Below are 24788 nucleotides of genomic sequence, written 5' to 3'. Positions count from 1 at the left end.
TATTGTTTTGTGAACATTGAGAGACTGCACCATGAGATGATGTCATGTGAGATCATCATAAGAAGACACTGGGCTTACTGTCAACAAAAGATTGTTTGCTTCTTTTATTAATTCTCCAAATGTTCCCATTTTTTTTCATACCCAACCAACAAATCTTATTTTATCACCCACCACCATATGTGCATGTAATGTACGGTCAAAACATGTGATGTGTATCTGGCTCTGTCGTTGTTTATTTGCAAAACCGGTTTCCATAAGCCAGAGTTTACATTTTCCTAAAAAATAAACTAAAATACATCCTCTAAAAGCGAAAAACGTTTTGGCAAATGTCTAGCATTTCCATTAAAGTTCATTTCACAGTTCTTGAAAATTAGAATACAAATAGGTGGATATAAACCCACTTAATACCTCATGGCAATTGAAAATGTAATTGTGCCACCAACAAAAATGCATATGTAAAACTTCTCACCCTTTGTTGACACCTCATATTCTGTTGATTTTATTTTATTTTTTTAAAGCTTCTCTTGTAATGTTTAATACTCACCATTAGCTATTAGGTTTTTCAGCACCTTATATATATATCTGCCTAGTGAAATCTGTTTATGCAACATTGAACAAATTGTATTGATTCTTTTATTCTGACTGCCGCAAGAATCTTTTCGTTCTATTTCAAGTGATTTGCATGTTGTTTGTTTTGCCATTTCTTGTCACACAAGAGCAAAAAGAGGTTAACCACTGTAAAACTTTTATTCTTTTAGTTTATTTTTTTAAAGAGGGAGAGCGAGAGAGTAAAAGTTTGTCAACGAAAGTATGGCTAAGCTGTAGTCTTAGAAGTGAATATAAGTCCGCCCACTTCAGGTAACTTAAGTATATATTCTTCTCATCTCAAGTTCATTTAATGCCCTTTGTAGAGGCGGGTGGTGGATGCTGGAAAGCCACACAAAAGAAAAGAAAAATGCCATCCATTGCTTACTAAACACTGGTCATAACTAGTGTACATTGAAATTTTTATAACGTCGTCATATGAAAGTTTGTGTGTCTTTAGGGCCATATATTTCCAAAGCAATGTGGTCCAATTTCAAATTGAAAGGTATGATTCAGTGGCATACAATTGTCGATTTTCCACTATATTTCATGTGGAGAAGTGCGTTTATTTATTTATTTTTAAGTCTGCGGCACTCCAAAATCCGTTTGATAGTTGTCAAAGTACAAGAAGAAAATGTGCGATTTAATCCTGTGCGGTTGACAGTGTCACTGCTTGTGGCAGCCACACTGTAGCGCATCAGTGGTGCAGTTGAGTTCCAGGCCAGCTGCTGCAGAAATGGATGTAATTGTTGGTAACTGCTGGAGTGCACAACACATCACAGGCTCTGCAGGCTGGCAAATCTTGTTGTCTGCAGGTCTTGATGGTGATGATCATTGCCAGCCGTTCAGGCTTTGTGTCAAACGATGCTTACTGGACTGGAAGCGGGAGGTTTTCGTTGGCACGCGTTTCTTGTTATTGCTTCTAAGGATAAGACATCGGGGTGGTAGGTACTGCTGAAGTGTATTTTGATCATCATCTCCCTCTGGGGTGGCCACCATGCTGGGAGTTGCTGCGACTTCCATCTGATAAAGATACTTAAGCGGTAATGCAAAATTCCAAGCGTGGAAATTGTATGAATGTGTCGTATTTACAACCCACTGGCCTAGCACAACATTAACATTTGGCAATCTCATTTTGGCAGCCTCCCTAAATGTCTCTTCTCCTCACAGTTGCATCAGATGGCCAGCCTCACCATGCTGGAGCAAGGCATCATGGGAGCACAGGTCTAATAAGGGAGAGGAGGGCAGCTGGGGACTCCTACTGGTCCTACTCAGGTAAATCTCATTTCAGAATCACAGTTGTTTGTCTTTCTCACTTTATTGGTCCCTGTGAGGGAAATTGTGTGATTTGTGTTTTTTTTTTCTTTCTTTTTTTTTTTTTTAATGCATTCCTTCTCCCGCACTCCCCTCTATTTTAACAGGAAGTCAAAGCCACTGCACTAAGATATAACTCTTTAAGATTTATCTTGCTTCCTGGTGAATGCTTTCATCAGACGCACAGAGCAACAGTTGGCCCAGATGCGAAAACAGCTGTATTTCTTGGCCTCCCTCCTGCTTCTCATTATTGTTAGCATACATGCTTTTAATGCCAAACAAAGTGCTTTTGGGAAATCAAGACGTGCCTTGTCCATACCCGACACACACACGCACTTCGGGGGGAAAAAAAAACCCCCACTGCAGCCCAAAGTGACCACTCATGGAGGCAAGTTTGTGTCCTTGTTTATTTTTCTTGCGTACATTTGCGATGCAGCTGCTGTCAAGTTTTACAAGTGGAAATTGTAAAACGCTACCTCAACACAGTGGTCCCCCGCTACTTGGCGATTCACTTACCGTAGATTTACTATATCACGGATTTATAGTTGGGTCCATAATTCATACATTATGGGATTTATCCTGGGTTGAATTTTTTTTTTTTTTTTTTTTTTTTAAAGAGATTAATCCAATCCTTCACGGATGTACAGTGGTACCTCTACTTACGAAATTAATTGGTTCTGGAAGAAAGTTCTTAAGTAGAAAATTGTGTAAGTAGAGACACATTTTCCATATAAATGCCCTAATCGGTTCCAAGCCTCCCAAAATTCAGACACAAATGTTTTAAGCATAAAAATGCATCAAAATATGTAACAAATACATGTTCCAATTAGATTATCGCACAATAAATGAGAGTTATGCGTAATATAAAAAACAAAGAATAAAGAATAAAAATGATGGTCATTTATCTTTTTAACTGCTGTCCTCATCGTTTTTTGCCCTCTTTAGTTCATGTTCTCTCTCAAAAGTGTTTTTTGCCTGGTGTTTCGTAAAGAACTGATCCTTGGATGTTTTTTTTTTTTTTTTTTAAATAATCCTTCAAAAATGTTCAAGGCAAACATCATCTTAGTGAGCGATCGCCCGACTGGTGAACACTTTTTCTGGGTGATTCTTTTCAACAAAGTCCGAAACTTGATGGAAACTTCAGGTACGGCGAGGCATCTTTTTCCAAAAAAGGGCTGTCTCGTCGCAATTAAAAACTTAACTGTGCCTTCATCAATCACCAATTGTTTGAATTTTTGCACAAATTTGTCGGCCGTTTGTTAATACATTTATGAAAAACTATTGGAACCGAGGGTTGAATGACGAGGATGCTGCATAGACACGGATCTATTATCTACGCACATAGATACATACGGTAGATGTTCCACTTAGACAACGGGATGCCAGAAAGATGCTAGGTTATAGCCATAGCTGAAAGTATGTTGCATTCGGTACTGTAATTTTACCGAAATTTCTTTCGTAACAAAAGGCAATATTTTCCTGTTGAGGCGTTTTGGAATTTGAAAATTTTGTGTGAAGAGACGTTCGTACGTAGAGGTACCACTGTATTTTTTATTTATGCTGCTATTTTTCTCATTACATGAATTTACAAAGTTAACAAGTGTTTAGAAGGGTGGCAACTGTGTGTAACTTGCACCCAAAAAATGTATTTATGTATTTATTTTATGTTCTCTACATCGCGAAAATTCACCTATTGTGGGTGGCCGTGGGAACGTAACATAACGTAACGTAAAACTGCAAGAGTCCGTGTGCTTAGAATGTTTGCGTGTACAGACAAACGCAGATTTAACACTTTAGTGCTGGTTGAAATGAGGTCTTAAATTATGACAATTCACTGTGCGTGTGACATTTCAGGCATATTTTTACTCAAGCTCCAAGCTCTGGGCAGTGGCAGTGGTTGAAATGTTCTTCTGACTGATGTTGAGTTCAAAGACTGAGGAAAGAAATGCAGATATGTGAATACTGTATATTAACATTTCAGCCGGCTGGTCACAAGTGTGATGGACAATAATTATTTAATTTACAGGGCTCTAAAAATGTTGCTCGGTAATCTTTCGAAATATTTTCAGTATATAATTAGAATGCAATGCTTGGATGAAATGTATGCATGTTTCGAATAAATTATCACATGACCAGAGCTGTTTACTTCCTGGTTACACCTTGAGAAGAAGGTGGCTTCCTCAACATACATAAAACATAATTTTCACCTATGTTTTTTTTTTATTGATTATTTAAAGGGCTATTAATGACACCTGATTTTGATTTTTATATGTCTGGGAAAAATTTGGGATTAAATGGGTTAACAACATGCGTCACAGTGTGGGGGATCTAAACATAATTACTACTGTTATTAATTTGTGTTACCATGAAACAACAAACATTGCATTCATGTGTAGCGTAAATCGGGTCAATTTAATTATTAAATTGAAATGGAGGAGATTTGCGTTTATTTTAAATTAAACTCAAGCTGTCTTTATCAGAATAACAGATGATAAGGTGGTGCATTTTTTGGGAGAGGGACGTAAACTATATAAGATGAGGGACAATTCCCCCCACTGGATCTTGCTCCTCTGGCCCTTCCGACGGACCCTCAACCAGGCCCATCTGGCTCCTGCTCCTGCCCTCGTTCTTCTTTCTCCACTCTCACTTAGCTTGGTGTATTTTTAATTTTTTTTTTATTTATTTTTTTTTATTTATTTTTTTTTATTTAGCTTGGTGTATTTTTCAAAGCTCTTCTCTTATCTTTGGGGGTCTTCTGGAGGATTCTGCATTCCAGAGATGGGGGATGGTCATCTGTGGAGGTGAACCAATCTCTTTGGGGTATGTCAGGACAAAAGTTTTTTTTTTTTTTTCGTCTTTGATGTATCAAAAATTAGCAACCGGATGATGTTCACTACACATGGTATTTACTATTTATGTCATCCCCACCCACGAGTCCCACATTTTGAGGTTCCTCAAGTAACGGAACATCAGCTAGGGATTGACCTCATTGGTTTAATACTGGAATACATTTAACGACCATGGAACAGTTCTGCTAAGCACATGCTTAGTTTTATTTATTTATTTTTTTCCCTTTTCATTAAAGCACTGCTTCATGTTCAGCCATACACATTTGCAGCAGACACCTGAGGCCCCCGTGCAAACAAAGCTGTCCAGCGGGAAATAGAGGTTATGTGCTTTGGTAAAGGGCACCTCGCTAGATGGGCCCAGGAGGCGAGAAGCACTCTGTTAAATTGTATTTACAGCTTCCAAGGTCCAAAAACAGCTTCCAGAAAAATAACTAACTTGCTCTCGGAATGTAATGCGTTTCTGTGAATGATTAGATTGAGCGGGCAGTTTGTATTTGATAAAACAATTGCAAGAAGAAGTCTGCGTTCATATGCAGGAAAATGGAGCAATAGTGCAAGTGTGCACGGGTATGCACGTCACCTCAGGTACAGGTTTTCGTTTCTCCGAGTTGCTCAGGACAGGAAGTGAATGATTATCCAAGCATGGCTGATACTTCACTGCTTACAATATTTAACACGTTCGAGGGGGGTGTAATCATTTGAAACATGACCTTGTTTTTCAGAGCCACCTCCCTTAAGAGGAGGTAAATGATTAAACGCGCTATGATAATTATTTTAAATCATAATCTGCCTTTTCTAGAGATTTGTGAGTGGCTGCAACAATGAAAAGCATGATGATTTAAAGTGACAGTGTGTATTCTTTAGCGCTATCTAGCGGTGAACTAATAATTCATTTTAAAAACACACAATTAATTTCAATAATACACAAAAAAATCAAGTCAATGTACTTTAAAAAAAATGAGAAGTCTAGTAATTACTAATTTTACTACATAGTTCGCGTACAGGAGGCTGACATGTTTCGCCACCATTTTCTGCTATGGATACCCAAAGGAGAATCGCAGACGATTGTCGCAGAGTCCTGTAAATTGGGCTCCGCCCATTTATCTCAATCTGCTTTGCTCTTGCTAGCTCGTGCTAGCTTCTCACGCTAGTTCTTGCTAGCCACTATTGCTTTGCCCGCTCAAGCTAGCTCCTGCTCGAAAGGCTGCTCGCTGGGCTCACTCACTCACTCTAAATATTAAAGGGATACTTGACTCATTGAAAAATTTTGAGCAGTGAAAAGTTAATATTTTGTCTAGAATGAATTTGATAACTTCATTATTTTTTACGTAGTATTAGTACCTTTAAAAAGTAATTTTTCTACGTGCTGTCGACTGATGATGACATCACCTGTGCTGAGGAAGTAGGTAACGGCCAATAATGGCTCACCTGTTTTCTGGGTTTGGTCAGTCAACTCAGCCATGATTGGTCATTGGTATTTTTAAAGGTACTAATTGTACATGAAAAATAATGAAGTTAATTATAGACAAAATGTTAACTTTTTACTGCTGAAAATGGCTCAATGAGTCAAGTATCCCTTTAATTAGTAGTAATTGGTAATAGGTTTGCCAAGTGTGGTCTGTCTGAGGCACCGTAGTGTGTCTGCTTCGAAATCAGTGGATTCCCTTTGTTCACCACTAGATGTCAAAGATTTTTAAATACATATCCAATTATAGAAAGTAGATCAGAAGTCTTTGTTTCAATATAACTGATGTGGTAACCTTAAATTAATTAGTAGATGACCGCCTCTGTAGGAATTACTGTGGGAAATTGTGCATCTCCTCTATAAAAGTTAATGTTATATGTAATAAAATGCCATTAATTTTTAATGAGTGTAATTTCAGCCCGCCTCTGCTGTGCAGGAAATCCTGTATTTGTAACAGCAACGTCATTTGACATATTTCAATTGTGTGCGCATCGTTGATCCTGTGATTTATACTTCAATCCATCTTAACGAAGTCCAGACCCATTAATCGGAATCATCTTCTTGACACCTTACTGATAACGGAATTGTTTCATACGCAAATTATTTCGGAATAGGAACAAAGTCGGCGTTTGTGTGGAATTGTACAGTCCGCTAATCCGTCACCAGTCAGCTGGCTTCACCGCTCGGTGGAAGAAAAGGAAGGCATTGAGGCAACGTAGAAATGTCCATTGCCTTGAAAAGGTAATTAGCAGCTAAGGCTGTGAATGGAGGACCGACAAGCGTGCCTCAGCAGCTAAATGGTTATTAAGGGCATTTGCTCTGTGCAAGTGAGTGGAAAAAGAAATGCAGACAGCTGGCTGAGCCCGAAGCTGGAAGGTAGTGAGGACAAGACAAGACTTCAGCACTGAGCTATGCCCACAAACATGCAGCGTCCTACTCGCTTCAGCATCCGATAATGAATTAAGAACATTTCAAACATGTTAATATTAAATGTCTTTTCAGTCCAATTGCCTCATCGAAATCTAAATATGTGTTGTAGTAGAGCATGAGAATGATGTCAAACTACACTTTTGCTACCAGGACACTACAATGCAATCATGTATTCAAACGGAGCATTATATAAATAAATATAAACAATGTTCATGGAGGCAAAAAAAAAAAAAAAATCCAGTTATTAAAAATGAGATCGAGCTCTCTCAGAGAATGAGGCAATGATTGCAATGAGAGCTCTTATCTAACATGTCACTTTCCTGTGTGTGTTTCCTGTGTGCGTTGCTTATGAACCTTGATGTAAGTAGCCTCAAAACCCACACTATGAAATTTGATTAAAAGTTATTTAAGGCATGTCTGTGAGTGTGGGATAGAAGCATTTTTCATAAGAGGGATGATATCATACTCACCAAAAGACTCCCACAGGAACAAAGCTATGCATCATTTTTCCTTTTATCTCTGCAGCGTTTATATCTTCCCTGTTAGTTATTTCTCCTGTCTTACTTTATGATTTGTTTAATGTTTCAGCAGTGGTTTCATTTTTAACTCCGCACATTTGTTTAATATTATTTGCACAAGGGCAATGGATTGTTTTCTGTGCCCTTATACATTTTTTTTCTCCAAGTTGTGGCATTGAAAGCAAAATGTATACTGCAGGGGTGTTCAAACTTTTTCATTTGAGGGCCACATACAGAAAATCAGAAGGACGCAAGGGCCACATAATGTTATGAAGAAAAATTGTGTTTCGCTCTAAAATTTGTACAAAAATTGTGCTTTTTCATATTTAGAGAAATGCTACAGCATATAAACCCATTTATTTGTAATATGGCAGTAGGGTTATTATAGTTTTGGAATTTTCATTTTAGTTAATTTTTATTAGTTTTCAGTGTGGTTCTGTTAGTTTTAATTAGTTTAGTTCTTTAAAAAATGCTTAGGTTTAGTTTTTTAGTTTCAGCATTAGTATTAGTTTAAAAAAAAATGTTTATTACTTGTGCACAATATTTAAAAAACACCATGGGAGCGACGTCATCTGAAGGTGCTTTTCTATTGGCTGCTGCTAGATGACGTCACTTCTGTGTAACATACTTTCAAACGTCATTATTCCGGTTTATATCAAAAATAAATCTACTAAAAATCACATTTAAAATCATCCCCAAAGGCTCTTGCATTAAATTAATTACCAAAGACTAAAACGAAGGACGTTTGCCATAATTCTAGTTAGTTTTAGTTAGTTTTGTAAACATAAAATGTAGTTTGTTAGTTTTCGTTTTTTAAAAAAAACATTTTCGTTTTTATTTTATTTATGTAACAATGTTGAATTTTGAATTTTAGTTGTAGTTTTTTTCATTAGTTTCAGTTAACTAAAATAACCTTTAATGGCACCTGTTTTTCGATACCCTCCCTTCTTACTTTGACCATCTCCAAACATTTTTGTTTTGTGTATTTTATTTGAACTGGGCCAAATGCCATTTTTAGCATGTCACGGGCCACTGACAAATGGACGATGGGCCGCAAATGGCCCCCGGGCCGTAGTTTGGACACCACTGGTATACAGTTACTTTACTGTCCAAATTTTTTTTTTAAACTTTCACCGTAATGGATACCTCTGCAATTGAGTAGCACCCTCAGTGGCTACACCAAGTTTTTGCCTGTCCGCTGAATCAAATTCTTATGTCCTCTGTGGCGACAAGGCACGCATACGCGTCCTCAATCAAATGATTTGTGTGTCTTTACTGGTCACGAGACGAATAAAATAACTATTGATTAAAGCGCTCATCTCACTTGTAAATGACTGCGAGCTCCGAGCTGCTTATCCGCCGCTCTCTAAGTGTCAGTATGTTTGCAAAGCATCAGTTATAGATGTTTGGATTGATGCCACTTTGACAAGCTGTTTGGGCTGCTGAGAGGCTGTAATTGTGGGAGACGTGTGGATTCTATTTCCCTTGGTCTGACTGTTTTATTCCACTTCACTCAGGTAGCTCATGATCATTCGCAATCTTTACTCTCATGACTCACATAATGAAGTGAATGTCATTTTCAATCAATCGCAGTGTTGATCCAACTTAATTAGTACTTTAGAGGATACAAAGCAAGATTAGCTAACCTGCTGCTCTCGACTGCCAGAATTGTTTGTTTTGGCTCTGAATGAACCCGCCGTTTCATGGCTGCATCTTATTTCCTACTTTGCTTATTCTGTGTCAGTCTATTACATTTGTCTCCTGATTTTGATGTTTTAATAAAAATGTTCTCTTGGGTTGGGTGAAATGACCTTGGAAAAAAAAAATCAGTGATAGGTAGATGGGTAGATACAATATAGATAGACCGATATGATTATTTCGGGGCCGATATCAATTATTAGTAGTCAAGGACGCCGATAAGTAATATTTGGAGCCAATATTCATTTTCACTAAAAAGGAAAATATTAAGCATGTAAGCATATGATTATTTAGCAACTTTTAGGATTCAGACAATATTGGGGTTAAAAAAAAATATTAGTCAAACATCGTTGTTTTAAAATTCTAACAGTTCTAAAAAGTTCAGGGATCTCCCAAGGGCAGTAGCATATCTTCAAAAGTAAAATAAAAACTTAAATTAAAACAAGCAAATAGCTCCCTATTGTTTCACACAGTATATGAAGTTTTCCAAAATTTCAAAATATCTTTAAGTATTAAAATTCTACTTACCTGTATGTTATTTATTTATAATTTCAAACAGAAGGTGCAGAGAGTTACCAGGGTCAGCAGCATTTCTTATAACGTTAACTGAAATCTTAAATAAATTGTTTCCTGAAGTTGACACATTTTTTTTATTGATATATTCAAAAAGCTCCATGCCGATATTCGTCAGAATGTTGAATATTGGCACGGCCAATAATCGGTCTATCCCTAGTATTGACTACTATACTATATCTACTCTATGTAAATAGATAGATAGATAGATAGATAAATAGATATGTAGCTAGGTAGGTAGCGAGCTAGCTTGTTAGCTAACACGATTAGATGGGTAGATAGAAAATTTTGCATCAATAAACAAAAATATTCCCGTTGGCAATGTTAACTCAACTGAACATAACATGAATAAAGGATGCTACATCCAAACAAATGTAACCTTTGTCCCTGAAAATGTAAACACAAATCTGCATTCCAGTATAGAGCACGCCAGTTACAGTACATGCCAGGTAGGTTGCCTTGTTATACTAAACATTTGGCAAGTAAAATAAAAAAGCCCATATGCTGAGCCTTGATGAATTAAACATCCATACTAGTAAAGAGAACCCAGGTAAAGTGTGTAATTCAGTTGTAGTGTAGGACAGATTTTATGTAGTTTATTACACCAACAGTAGCCACCATTGAAGTGGATCAATATCAATCAGTATGTGGATAAAGACTCCTTTCCTTATAAACTGGCAACATGTCTTTTGTCTTTGACAATGATGAGTGAAATCGACTCAGCAATTGCCTTCCACTGAGCAATATAAAAATGATTCCGACTCTCTCTTAGTAGGTGGTTTCCCTTCCGTGTTGCGCAGCAAGCAACATTTGCTTCTTGCGTGTCTCTGTTTAAAATGCTGAACTAATGTGGTCGTGCTACTTACTTTGGTTTCAACAGACTTTCAAATGCACTTTGCAGCGGACTCTTTCTTGCTCATTTTCTGACATAGTAAACTCAAACCACTTCCAAATAAGTGACAAAATGGTGCCTCGAGTGTAAACTAGCTCTTCTGTTTGCCTGCCATATCTCTAGTACGGAAGCCATAAAATATATTTTTTTTTCTTAAAAAAAAAGTCCATCAATTAAAATGATTAACCACCCAGCCCTAAATATGTCTTCTATTATTGCATAATTTAATTTCTCTGCCTCACATCTTTCACTTGAATCTGAAGCTCAAAATGGCTGACTGACTGTGAAGCCGACACAGTTGGTCTCCTGTGGTTTGACACCCTCTACAAAGGCAAAAGAGCACTACCATGTCGTCATGGCGCCCGACAGAGGTATTGCTGGCTTTTGGAAGTTAATGCATCGAGAGAAAAATTGCTCCCGGTAGACTCCTGTGTATTTAGTAGCACTTGACTTTAAAGCAAAACCGACCTACTGTGTGGCATTCTTTACAAGGAACCCAGGAGATGCTCCTCAGGGATAAAGATATCCAGCGTCTAAATATCCACCGAGTCCATTTTTCTTTTTTTTTTCTTTTTTCACAGCATGTCTGACAAGGAAGATAAAGTCAAACGTATATATTAACGTCATCTTCACAAAAGCGGCTTTTTATGGAATCCGCAAGGCCGAGAAAGAAAAATAAAAAATCAATGTCAACTCTTGCTGCCATGCAAGGTGCCAACCAGCTCATCAAGGGCAATTACAGCTCACCTACCATGTCATTTACGCAGATGACGCAGCATGAGGAGAAATTATGAGTCCACTAGCTCCCTCAAGGACATTTCAACACTGGCCATCACCATACTACCTTAGTAACCGCCATTTGGACATGGAGAATTCTTAGAAAAACATTTACATAGCATTACATTTTCTGGTTATTTTACCGAATGTCTGAATCGTAACCAGGGTCATTTACTTAATTACTTACTTACTTATACATTTGTGGAATAATTTTAAGTACTCACACAAGACGGTATGACTGAAGCCAATGTCTGATCGCCTTATATTACATAAACACAACTAACTAATGAAAAGTTACCGGTAGTTTTGAAATTAGAGATGAGTAAAAACTGATTGCTCAAATGTTACATTTATTTTAACCCATTAAGGTCTAAAGCGCCTGGCAAACTTGACTCTAAAACTTATGACCTAACCTACTTTAGAATCACCCTCGAAAAACTGAAGTGTTCCTGGAAATTCAACAATATTAAAAATAGGTATCTCAGCTCCTGAAGCAGATAAAAACAGAATTCTAAAAACATTTCAGAGCTTACACTTGTGGCATTCACACAAACCTAAGTTTATTATTACCTTCAACTATGGTGCGCAGTTTTAATAACCTCGGAGGATCGAGTGGTAATTGTTTGTCGTCCATTCTGGTATAAAGCCGTTGAAATGTTCAACATCCTCAATTTCTACAGAGATATTTCTTAACAATATGCCACTTTCAACTGGTTAACTGATTGAAATTCCTTCCGTCGTCAATCACGTCGTTTATTTCATAACTCCTGCGAATCTGCGTCAGCCATAAATGCTCGAGTACAATTCCAGGACATGCTATGAGGCCCATGTCACCCTCTCATGTATATTCTGATGGATTTCATCGGTTTAGAGACCAAGAATTGGTCAAAACAAAATGACGTAGCCTCTCTCCCGGCTTTAAAGGGAGTAAAGCTCTGAAACACTTCCGGCTCAAACGTTTGCAACGCGATCATGCGTTCCCGGCCTTAAATTAATGGGTTAAAAGAAGGATTGGTAACAAAAAATGCTTGCAATATCACAATGTTTTTAAAAGTGAAGATGGTTTGATATTTTTGCAAGCATAATCAATTCAGTGCATTTAATTTGCTTTGACGGGCCACGTAAAATAATGTGGTGGGCCAGATCTGGATCCCGGGCTTCAAGTTTGATACTAGTGCCTTATGGTCACTGAGCTCAAGTTTTTTACATAATTCTTTGACCTCCAAACGATTGATACATCTTATGAGGCATATTTTTACGGATAATTTTGCTTGAACTGCCACAAATAAACAACAAACCACCACAATTGTCAAGAATGGAAGAAACAAATGCAAGACATATTTTTGATGAGCAAATGTAGGTTTTAATTGCTAGCAGCAGTTTGTAGAAGCAAAGCCAAAGCCCTTAATCGAGCACTCGGCGGTTTATTTGAACTTGACCCAGAAACGACAATATACTGCTTATCTCTGTCAACCAGCCCCTGATATTTCCTTCAAAGTAGTGAATGTAAAACATATAATATTTTGCAGTTTGCCTCTACCTGTTGCTAAAACGCAGCAGCACAATAGCTTGTGTATTTTCTCCACTTTTGCTGATGTGCGTTTTTTTCCCCCTCCGACAAACTAATTGTATCTGCACGTATTCCCAAAGAAAAATGAGAGACGCTGCAGCACTAATTGTTAAAAATGAATTTAGCGGGGGTCCGTGTTGACTCATTATTCATCGTGGTTATTGCTAGCCGTTTGGCTCAGCCTACGTGTGCCAGAATGGATCCATTTGTCTCTGTCGGAGATGGGCCCTTGACAGATGTGCCAATATGGCTACCGAAGTTCAGCGTTGGGGTGGGGGGGTGGATGAGAGGTGGAGGGGGGGCATCTTAATTCTCCTTGATGTATCATGCTGGCAGCAAGCAATGAACAGAATTGAGTTCCAAATCATCTTACTTCCCACTGCCTCTGGCAATCTGTTTCCTTTCTCTCGATGAGGTAAATATATTAAGGATGGAAATAAATTAGGGGTTACTGAGCCTTGAGCTGAGAGTGTATCAGTGAGTTTTTATTGAAGTTGATTGCTTGTATTGTCACGTTGGCTTGCCCTCGTGCCTCAAGGATACAGAAAACCAGCGCCTAAAGCACACGATGATATTTTTTTTTTGTTGCTTTTCCCATTTAGACTGGATTGATGTGTTGGGCGCACAGGTTTGCTATGTAAACATAATTTAATTTCAGGTATCACATGGTGCCGTTGTGCCTTGAGGACGGATATTAGGCCTCGTTGGTGGCTCAGGTTCATCCTAATAGATGTGGACAAGCTTTGCCTGCTGGGATTGCAATATAGAGGAAGTGTTAGATTGCCAGTGCACTAGTTTCCACTGTAATGTGGTTATGGTGATGAGCTGGAGAGAAGCTCAGCAAAATTTTTTTTTAACTCGTAATCATAATAATTTAGTCTGCAACGAGTACATATCAGCCCAGAGGTACGGCGTTAACTACAGGGGGCAGGGCTTTGATAGTGGCAACATATTGGAAGATGGCTGAGGCTTTGCTTGAAAATCTAAAGCAGTGTTTGATGGATGAGACCAAGATGACATTAAAAAAAAAACGGAAAACCAGAAAGCCTCAAGAGTTGCGAGTAGAAGCGATTGAATGTATTTAGCACTACATCACTTCCAGTTCATACACATTCCCTGCTTGTTAGGTCGTTTATCCTTTGCTACTATCTGGAGTTTACTGAATTACACTGCTAACTATTGATTTCTGTCGAGATTCTAAATTATTTGGACACTTGCTGTGTAAACATTGGTGTAGGCCATTGTTGTCCCTGCTTAGCTTGCAGAACGACTACAACGTGGGAAAATAATGGCTTCTGAGGGGTGAACTGAGCTTGCGGGGTTGCGGCTCGAGTTCGGAGTGGGGCTATACCAGAGGTCTGCTGTTTGTTTCTAGCAGAAGCATGAATGTTGAATTCAAGCACTGACTAGTATTTAGAATTGTTCATAATTAACTTCACCTTGACTAAGATCCCCGTTCCAGTTGACGAAAACCAACCCCCAAGCATGGTTATGCCACTAAACTTCACTGTTGGTATAGCGTTCTTTTGGTCATAAGCTGTGTCACATTTGTGCCTTTATATACCTTTTGGAATGATGGCGAAAAGCTTTAACCTCAGTTTCATTGGCATGTTCCCTCATACATTTATTTTACAGATTACATGAGTGTCATGTAAGATAATGTTTCCATCTTGCCACATTACTCCATAGCCCTGACATATCAAGAAGATGAGGTTGTTAGACATGTACTAAACTGCAACTACTCATTAGAAATTTCTGCATCTCCTTTAATGTTGCTGTCAGTCCGGGCCCTGGCAGTCTCCTTGACCAGTTTGTCCTAATCTCTACTTCAACTTTGGAGGGACGTCTAGTTCTTGATAATGTGACAGGTTTTTTTTTGTTTTTTGTACTTGATTGATGATGACTCTCTTCACTCTGTTCCTTGGTGTATTTTATGCGTTGAAAATTATTTTGTTCCCTTCTCCTGACTAATAACACCTTTGAACAATGATATCCCTCTGATGTTGTGGAAACTCTCTGTGGACCGTGGAGTGCACTCAGATAGCACTACGTAAGAATTTTACTGGGTTTTATGAGAGGTATGAGCAATCAGATGTATGCGTAGTAACTAATCTGACATGGTTTTGAATATGACTGACACATTTAAATATGAATACAGCCTATTTACTATAAAAGCTTTTTTTTTTCTCTGATTACTGTTTATTAACCAGTTAATGGTGATTATTCCGTACTTCGTATTTATATAATGATTTTTAAAAAAGTGGGGGGCTGGATGTTGTACTATGTTACCGGTTCGGGCATTGTTTTCCAAAGTAAAAATAGATATGTGCAAATGTCTTATTTTGATTCAACACAGAATCAGGCTTCTTTTGTGAAGGATTACAGAAATCAATTAAATGTTGATATGCTGAAATCAGAGGATTTGGATGATTTTAAATGAACAAATTGCTCCAAACGGTTACTCGAAAATTAAAATAGTTGATTAATTTGATAATCGTTTACTTTTCGATCAATCGATTAATTTTGATAGCTCAAATTTATTTATGTATTTATTTAAATGAATTTATCTTCTCAATTGAGTTGCACAGGCTTTGGGCTTGGGCATACTAATGGGGCAAAACGTTTTTAAATTTCTCTTGGTCTAATTTTTTTACAATATACAAACAAAAAAAAACAAAAAAAAGAAAAACATTCATTTGAACAAGGCTGTGCATAATTTTTGTATTTACTGCAAATGCACTTCCCACTATACAACAGCTACATAAACATGTTTTCTTCTGAAAAATACCTCAAAATGCTGATAATGGGAAAATTGTTGGGAATATCAATAAAAGCCATTCTTTTGTGCTCCTTCATAAAGCCCATATGATTCTTTTCTTCCTACACCTCCACCATTTCAGTCAGTTTACCGCCTTGTTAACATCGCCAAGCTCATATAATCATTTAATTTACTTCACTTACGTAGAGGATATGCATGTGTCTGCATGTAGGCGGTGCAGACGTGTGACCGAGGGAGTCAGTGGAGGAGTTTACAATTCTGTTTTTCATGGAAGTTTTATTTTGGATTTTATGCCTGCATCGTTGAGGCTGGCCTACAGCAACTTTAATTATAATATGAATTTAACAGACCGACATTAACTTCTCTTTTGAATACATTTTCTCTGTGTGAGCTCCCTCCTCCCTCCCGCTCTAAGTTTTCTCCTCATTTATCTTTCTTAATGCTGGCTGCATCTCAATTCTGAGCATTGGATGTGGACGCTATGGGGGTAGTGAAGACGGCAAGACACCAATTGCATTACGACTTGATTTAAAATGGCCGCTTGCAGCGCTCTGCTCAATGCTCATCTGGAGGTGGAGTCATGTGTTATCCTGTGGCCTAATTGGGTGTTTTGGAGTACAGGCAACCATTGACTAGCACATGTCATATACAGTATATGCACCTATTAGTGATATGTAACATTTAAAAGCAATGACTTTGATTTGCACGTTTTAGTAGTGAAGATGAAGTAATGCAAGATTGGATAAATGTACGGCTGATAAACTCAAGTCATTGTGCGTAAGAGCACAGAAAAGTATTCAGCGATAATACGCTTCATATAGAGTTCTGCTCTTTGAATTCACTACCAAAAGATTTCTCTATAATTTACTGCAGTGGGCGGAAAAAAAACAAAAAACCTTCACCCGTGCAATGAGCACCATTCAGACGGTGTCCTTAGCTAGCCAGAGACTTTTGTTTATGAACGAGATTGCAAGTACAAAAGGAGCAATTCACATGCAACACTTTGAAACATGCCCACTTGACATCTATCTATCTATGTTGCTTCTTTGCATGGCAGGTAAACTTGTATGCATTTCCTTTTTTTTTTTTTTTTTTTTTTTTTTTTCTTGTTCTGGAGTAAATGTAAAATCCAGGTATCTGGATTTGTTCAAACCTTCAGTCATTAAAAAAAAAAGCATTAAAATTCATTATGTGGATTTTAAGCTCTTAAATGTCATTAAAAGCATTTAAAAAATATGTCCAGAAGCGTTACATTTTTATATATTTGTTGACAGTGGGGAGAAGTTGTAATTTACAATGGACAAAATGGACAGGACTCCACAAATGTATTCATTTTCTAATTAATTTGCTATACATTTGAAAAAAAAAATAAGTACTGTTCCTGTTATTAATGTCCAACATGAAACACAAATGCCAACTAGTGGCAAAACAAATAGGGCTTGATGGTTGACACTCCTTTTAACTTCAAATCATTTCATAAATGACCATAAATTACTGTATGAATGAAGTTACAACCATATTTGTTATCATATTTGTTTTTATGTTAGTTAGCAGGAGTATTAAAACATTGGAAAAAAATATTGGTCAACATTTAGTATAAGCAATTAATTTGTGATCAATTGTGAGTCAATTGTGGAAATCAGGCCATTCATTCTGATTTAAAAATTGTAATAATCGACTGATAGCCATGCAGTATGTATGCATACAAGTATGCGTGCATATGTACTTGGACGTGTTCATTAAATTTTAAGCTTCATTTAAACCGTATTAAAAAGTGTTCAATTTGATCTGCTGATACCCTGATCATTAAAGTACACTGTATTTGATTTTAGGCCTTCATGACAGTGAGACATACAAAATAACATTTAAGGTGTAATGTGGCATTTGTAATTTGGGTTTTTAGTTTATCAGCTTTTTCCAACTACTGTTCAAGCTGGTAAAATAATATTCCATGTAATGATAATGGAAGGAAAGGTACATTTTTTTTTTCCAGTCATGCCGACTGTGGCTAATGGTCTGCTTAGTGATGACCTTCCTCTGTGGGAGCGCCATAAGAGATAACCTTGTGCCAACCTCTGTCCCCCACATGACGGCAGAAAGCCTGTCTTTATTTACCTCTCCTGCTGGTCTCTAGGATACAGTGAATTCCCTTCGTTTTGGAAATGAGGGCTCCCCTGCAGGTATCCAGCACTGCTCTCCATTTCTAGTGATCAGCTGTATGAGAGAAAAACGATGACACCATGAAAAGACTAATGCACACCGAGCCGGTTTCTGCCGCACGTTTCCCCTCTGTTAAAGCTGCAGTACTTTCAGTGATCAACATTACCTCTCCAACCAGTTATGGAGGCGATTTGGCGGGGTTCTCGGTTGATCAGCTACTTCAGATTGAAATAATGAAGGTCTCACTTGAAATGTATTTCCTGATGGACGCTCATGGCGCACAGTCATCACCTAGACATATTGTGTAAGCTCCTCATTAAACTTGGCCTTCTTAACATGTTGTATGCATAATCTGTTGATGTATGAATCTCTTATCCCACTCGACCCTCACAGCTGTTATGATGGTTTTGTGTTTGTTTAAATTGCTATATTTACTGTTTGTTCACAAATGCAATGGGTCTACTTAGTGAATGCCGTATTGTTTTGTTTGATTACCTTGGGTTTAGTGCAAGTGAAAAGTGGAGAGTGTTCATAAATTTTAATCTTTAAGCCACTACGAAAATAAAATCATGAGTCTGAAATGATATTTCCATGGAAGTAGAAAAATGGTCAAGAAAGTGACCTCGCCTGAGGATCTGAATTAGTGATCAGACAGGGTTCTTCTTTTGAAATATTTTAGAGTACCTACACTTTATGGGACATTTTTTTTTAGGACATTTATTAGATCAAGGTTAACTTTAGTTGGTATTGAAGATGGATGGATGGATGGATGGAAAGGAGTTTGAATTTGTCATCCATCTTTCCATTTTCTGTAGCGCTTGTCCTTATTAGACTCACTGGAGCCTATACTCCACCTGACTTTGGGTTAGCTCTAGTCTGCACACCCTGGACTCGTCACCAGCCAGTATACTTGTCCCTGGGGAAGTGGGTATACTCTAAACTTTCACAAAAACATTTAAAAAAAAAAAAAAATAGTCCAGGAAAACCTTTTGTTTTAGAAATGCTAAATGTATGAAAAATCCGTCATTTGTACGTACTCACAAGAATAAAATTATCATAATTTGATTCAGAGAACGGTGTAGTTATTACTGGTAACTAACCTTGCTCTCGCAAGATGAATTCTTGCCATATTTGTGAGTTCACAAACCCTGGAGAATACATCTTGTACCGCTCCCGCAGATAACCGCTGGTGGTTCGGACCAATCACAGAGCGACATTGTGTTTGGGGGCGGGATATGCAACTGTGACGAAACCAGGAAGCCAGCGCCGACACCGGGGCTAACAAACAAACCCAACATGGACGAATGGACGCTACAATTAATTTTGTTCTCGCAGAATGACTCACCGTGTCCTTGTTGAATGTTGAACAGCGAGAGGCGCTTCGAGCATTTCTAGCTGGTAAGATCGACAATAACAAACACAAAATTTTCATCCGTGGCCGTGATTGGTTAAAGCAAACGTGTAGAATGTCGCATCGTCCAATGAGCTCGAATTAGTGTACAGCATGTCCCGCCTTTTTCTGACGAAATTACTGTGGAGATACCAGATGGATATGCTTTATCTGGCTATTGCCAGGTTAACTGGTAACACAAGCAGCCTGAATTAATGTAAACTGCCGGTAACTTGATAATCTAGGATAGTGTCTCAATGGTTGAACGCCACACAGGCTTTTGCCATTGTCATTTTGATAACTCAAGTGAATTACATAACTATAACGTAAAAAAAAATGCTGTTAACTTTTCAATGTTGTTCTCCCACAAAGCATACAATATTCATGCATCTTAGTTTTGGCTCAGTGCAATTACAGGTCAGTTTTACCCTGCTACACTTGATAATGTGATTATATAATTGAATCTTTGATTTGACTGTGTGCTTTTGGAGATGTTTAGCTGGATGCGTGGGGCCCATCTTTAGGCACAGTGGATGCACAAAAATAATGAGCGCATTTGTCTGCGTAACACCGCAATTACCATAACAAACTTGAAATTGCCTGACATTCTCAACAATGATCGGAATTCATCGTGGACTTTCAGAAGCTACCTCCAAATAACCAGTGCCAACAAAAGGCCACTTGTGTCTTGATTAATTCTGCTTTAAGGAAATAAAACATTGGAATAATTTAATATGCATAAGCAATTGCTTCATTTGTGGGCAGGGGAATGTGAAATCCACCGGAATAATTGTTTTTAATAATTGTCAAAGGCTAGATTTTGTATTTTTTTTTATACAAATAGAATTCTAGTCGTCGATGTTGTCAGCTTTTGTGTAATTTCTCGCGAGCAGAGTGCAGTTTCGCGCTGTCGGATCTGACAGGGCGAGCCGTCCACCTGCCGCCGCTTCCTCTCTGATCACCTGCATCACGCGTCAGCGGCACAACAGCAGCTGTGCTGTGGAGCAGAACAAACCAGGCCGTGTCGCCGGTGATGGCACACAAAGCGTGCGCATCCGACTTGCTTGTGTAACACCCAAATGGTTAAAGCAAGACAAAGTTCAGAAAAAGTCTAAGGGCTCCCGGGGGTGTTGCATTATTCTGCCTGAGTGTTACGATATTTAAATAACAACGAACTGTCCCGTTTCATCTCACTCACGCGCAACTTTGGAGCCGAAACTTTCCTCTTGAAGTTCACTTGACAAGGTTATGCACTCGCGCTAAGCGGCGGAGTTACTGTTTGGTTTCGACACGTTGGCCCGCTGCCACGTTCAAGGGGGGAAAACTGTTAACATTTTTCAGTTGCAGGGAAGCGCTTCCTTGTGGGACAAGCGTGTATTTCGGTCCCTCTTCTTTCTTCGCACAAGGTCCTGGAGATTATTTTTACAGACCGAGGGATGTTGTACTTACGCGGCGGCCAACACCCATGAACAGGAAGCCACAGTTTCTATGAAAGTCCACGAGATGGAAGCAGATAGCGCAGAGGGAAAACAATAATTTGGCTCGGGCTCATTCTGCTGGCCAATTAGACTCGGAGGCCTGTATGATTTAGCACTTCCTCTGCTTGCTTTTATGTGTCGGGGCTGCTGTGTAGAACACAATGACCCCTGATTAAAGATTGAGCTCGTACTTGGAGACAGCCTTGGCGCCGTTCTTATCAGATGCCTACTTCTCAGGACACAGCAATGCAACTTGAAATCAATGGTTGTATCCGGTATAATGTTGGCTCAGATGGCAAAAATGTTAAGATTTTTGTGAGAAAAATCTCAGTCTTACCCAAGGTTGTTTTGTATCGTTTTCTTATGAATGCCGGATTGTGTTTTGAAATTAAAAATGGTTAAGAGTGTACTGATTTTAAGAAATAGAAACAGACAGCTATCTTAACTTTTTACTATTGAGGAATATCAAACTACATTCACCTTTTTTTTTTTATTATCTTTTTTATCTATTTATTTAATTTGAGCAGTCACCGGGTTCCTTTGAGAACTCAGAAATGAATGAAGCACAGCATTGAGCAACTCTTTTTTTTTTTTTTTTTTTTTTCTCAGAAATTTAAGTTAAATGACTACAATTTTACGTCTTAATCACCAATCAACATTTTTTCTGCTGAAAACAGTACATTTTAAAATTTATCGATAATAGAGATAAAACACATGGTGAGCTCAAGGTCCATATTCCCGATATGTTGTAGATTTTGTTTTGGTAAACAATATTAATTTTTTTTTTTCGTCATTTGCTTACGTTTTGCCTGCATTGTTTTGAGTTTAAAGTGTCTCAATATGATTGGACAGTTCACTTGCCAGTGTACAGTGCATTAAAGAAAAAAAAAATGATGGACCTTTTTTGTTTTAAGGCATGTATGGAGACATTAGACAAATGGATTGTTTATCTTTTGCTCCACCCCATCCTGGAGACATTAGCTGGAAGTGGCGGCCGGATCTTGAAAGGCCGAGTGAGTGCTATTAGGTCATAGTGTTAAATTGTGTAATGGAATAAGTCGGGGTTAAGTAACGCCTCAAAGAGATGCTTATGTAACTGAATTTGATTACAATGTTTCGTTTCTTGCTGGTTTGGTCCTTCGAGCTGGTCATTGCTTTCGCACTTTTCTTCAGGAAATGAAGCCGTTTTTTGTTTTTTTGTTTTTTCATTTTAGACGCTGCCTTCTTGCTGCTTTAATGTTGTCTGGGAATATTTGAAGATCAAATGCGCATGTTGCGAGGCTCAACTCGTGTACAGGAGACCAAAGATAAAGATGTTTTTTTTTAAATCAGGCCTCTTTATCTCTTTGTACTTTAGAAAGATGTTTTATTTTAGTGTTTCATGCTCACCTTCAAAGCCCTCTTCGTCCCCATTTTACTCTCTTTGTAGAATGTATCATTTGTACCACAAATACAGCCAGTAACAAAACTTTAATGGATTTCATCTTGAGGAAATTGTGCACTTGAAATCTGTGATCTAGAAATACACCCTAGCCATGTTATTTATGGCACTTCCATTTTTAAAGTCTTTCAAAACATCATGTGGAATTTGATTTTCAAAAATTGGCACAAATTTTCTCTCATATATTTCATATTTCAGGCTTTGTAGGGTTAAACTCAAAATAATGCCGGCAAAATGCAAGAAAACGGTGAAAATACAAAATGAATACTATTTACCAAAAAAATGTACAACATATCGGGAACATGGACTTGGCGCTAACGATTATCCATCCAACCATCCATCCATCTTCTTCCACTTATCCGGGGTCGGGTCGGGGGGGCAGCAGCTTCAGGAGGGAAACCCAGACTTCCCTCTCCCCAGCCACTTCAACCAGCTCCTCCGGCGGGATCCCAAGGCGTTCCCAGGCCAGCCGAGAGACATAGTCTGTCCAGCGTGTCCTGGGTCGTCCCCGGGGCCTCCCGCCAGAGGGACATGTTCGGAACGCCTCCCCAGGGAGGCGTCCAGGAGGCATCCGAACCAGATGCCCGAGCCACCTCAGCTGGCTCCTCTCAACGCGGAGGACCAGCGGCTCAACACTGAGTCCCTCCCGGATGACCGAGCTTCTCAACCTATCTCTAAGGGAGAGCCCGGACACCCTGCGGAGGAAACTCATTTCGGCCGCTTGTATCCGGGATCTCGTTCTTTCGGTCACGACCCACAGCTCGTGACCATAGGTGAGGGTTGGAACGTAGATCGACCGGTAAATCGAGAGCTTTGCCTTTTGGCTCAGCTCTTTCTTCACCACGACGGACCGATACAGAGTCCGCATCACTGCAGACGCTGCACCGATCCGCCTGTCGATCTCCCGCTCCATCCTACCCTCACTCGTGAACAAGACCCCAAGATACTTGAACTCCTCCACTTGGGGCAGGATCTCATCCCCGACCTGAAGACGACACTCCACCCTTTTCCGACTGAGGACCATGGTCTCGGATTTGGAGGTGCTGATCCTCATCCCAGCCGCTTCACACTCGGCTGCGAACCGCTCCAGTGAGAGCTGGAGGCCCCGGCTTGATGAAGCCAACAGCACCACATCATCTGCAAAGAGCAGAGATGCAATGCTGAGGCCACCAAACCGGAACCCCTCCACGCCTCGGCTGCGCCTAGAAATTCTGTCCATAAAAGTTATGAACAGAATCGGTGACAAAGGGCAACCTTGGCGGAGTCCAACCCTCACCGGAAACGAATCCGACTTACTGCCGGCAATGCGGACCAAACTCTGGCAACGGTCGTACAGGGACCGAACAGCCCGTATCAAGGGGCCCGGCACCCCGTACTCCCGAAGCACCCCCCACAGAACTCCCCGAGGGACACGGTCGAATGCCTTCTCCAAATCCACAAAACACATGTGAACTGGATGAGCGAACTCCCACGCACCCTCGAGGATCCTGCGGAGGGTGTAGAGCTGGTCCACTGTTCCACGGCCAGGACGAAAACCACACTGCTCCTCCTGAATCCGAGATTCGACCTCCCGACGGACCCTCCTCTCCAGCACCCCTGAATAGACCTTACCAGGGAGGCTGAGGAGTGTGATCCCTCTGTAGTTGGAACACACCCTCCGGTCCCCCTTCTTAAAAAGGGGGACCACCACCCCGGTCTGCAACACCCCCCCCCCCCCAGACGATTATCCATAAATTTTCAAATGTACCATTTTCAGCAAAAAATAACGTTGATTGGTGATTAAGATTTAAAATTGTAGTAATTTACTTACATTTCTGAACAGAAAATAGTTGTTGAATGTTGTGCTTCATTCATTTCTGAGGAACCCAGTGTCTGCAGAAATTAAATAAATAGATAAATAAAAAAAAGGTGGATATAGGGTAGTTTGAAATTCCTCAATCCTGTTCAAAATATTAAATGTCAAGATATATTTCTGTTTCTATTTAAGTAGGGTATAAAGAGAGAGAGAAAAAAAAGCAATATTTTGGCCAGTTGATTTCATTAACTGGGCTATTTAATAATAGTCTAATTTCTTTCTTTGACAGTCTCATTACATTGGACCTTCTGCAATCGTCAGTACCAACATTATTTTTTCCACGTGACGTGACATACACTGACACAGTCGCTTACCTTATTTGGCCTCATTTGTGGGCTCCGATGTCTTGTGTATCTGTTTCCGTAAATATTCTTTCAGAAATGAACGTTTAAAAATAAAATCAAAAGCGTGGAAGTAACAGTTTTGTTGCTTTAAAAGCTTTATAGATTGCTGTACTTCAAAATTACATCACTTGCCTTTGAAGCCCACTGACACCCACTGGGAGTGTTATGTC

At 39.1% G+C, this 24788-nt stretch overlaps 1 protein-coding gene and 1 long non-coding RNA gene across 3 annotated transcripts in view; one reads left to right on the top strand and one right to left on the bottom strand.

The window, feature by feature from the left end:
* The window catches only part of LOC144024584 (receptor-type tyrosine-protein phosphatase gamma-like), a 240429-nt gene that overhangs the window by 147603 nt on the left and 68038 nt on the right, over positions 1 to 24788 (top strand). For both annotated transcript variants that reach the window (XM_077531034.1, XM_077531033.1), the window contains one exon: positions 1756 to 1860. In XM_077531034.1, coding sequence (XP_077387160.1) covers positions 1756 to 1860 — 105 coding nt within the window. The remainder of the gene's footprint in view (positions 1 to 1755; positions 1861 to 24788) is intronic.
* Positions 1454 to 24693, bottom strand: LOC144024587 (uncharacterized). The gene is made up of 3 exons (XR_013284809.1): positions 24589 to 24693; positions 18066 to 18164; positions 1454 to 1608 (listed from the first exon to the last, which is right to left on the bottom strand). It is a non-coding gene; the product is annotated as an uncharacterized LOC144024587 (long non-coding RNA).

The sequence above is a fragment of the Festucalex cinctus genome, chromosome 8 (assembly GCF_051991245.1).
Source record: "Festucalex cinctus isolate MCC-2025b chromosome 8, RoL_Fcin_1.0, whole genome shotgun sequence".
Lineage (NCBI taxonomy): Eukaryota > Metazoa > Chordata > Actinopteri > Syngnathiformes > Syngnathidae > Festucalex > Festucalex cinctus.
Note: the sequence above shows the minus strand (reverse complement) of the source record. Positions and strands in the feature narration are given on the sequence as shown.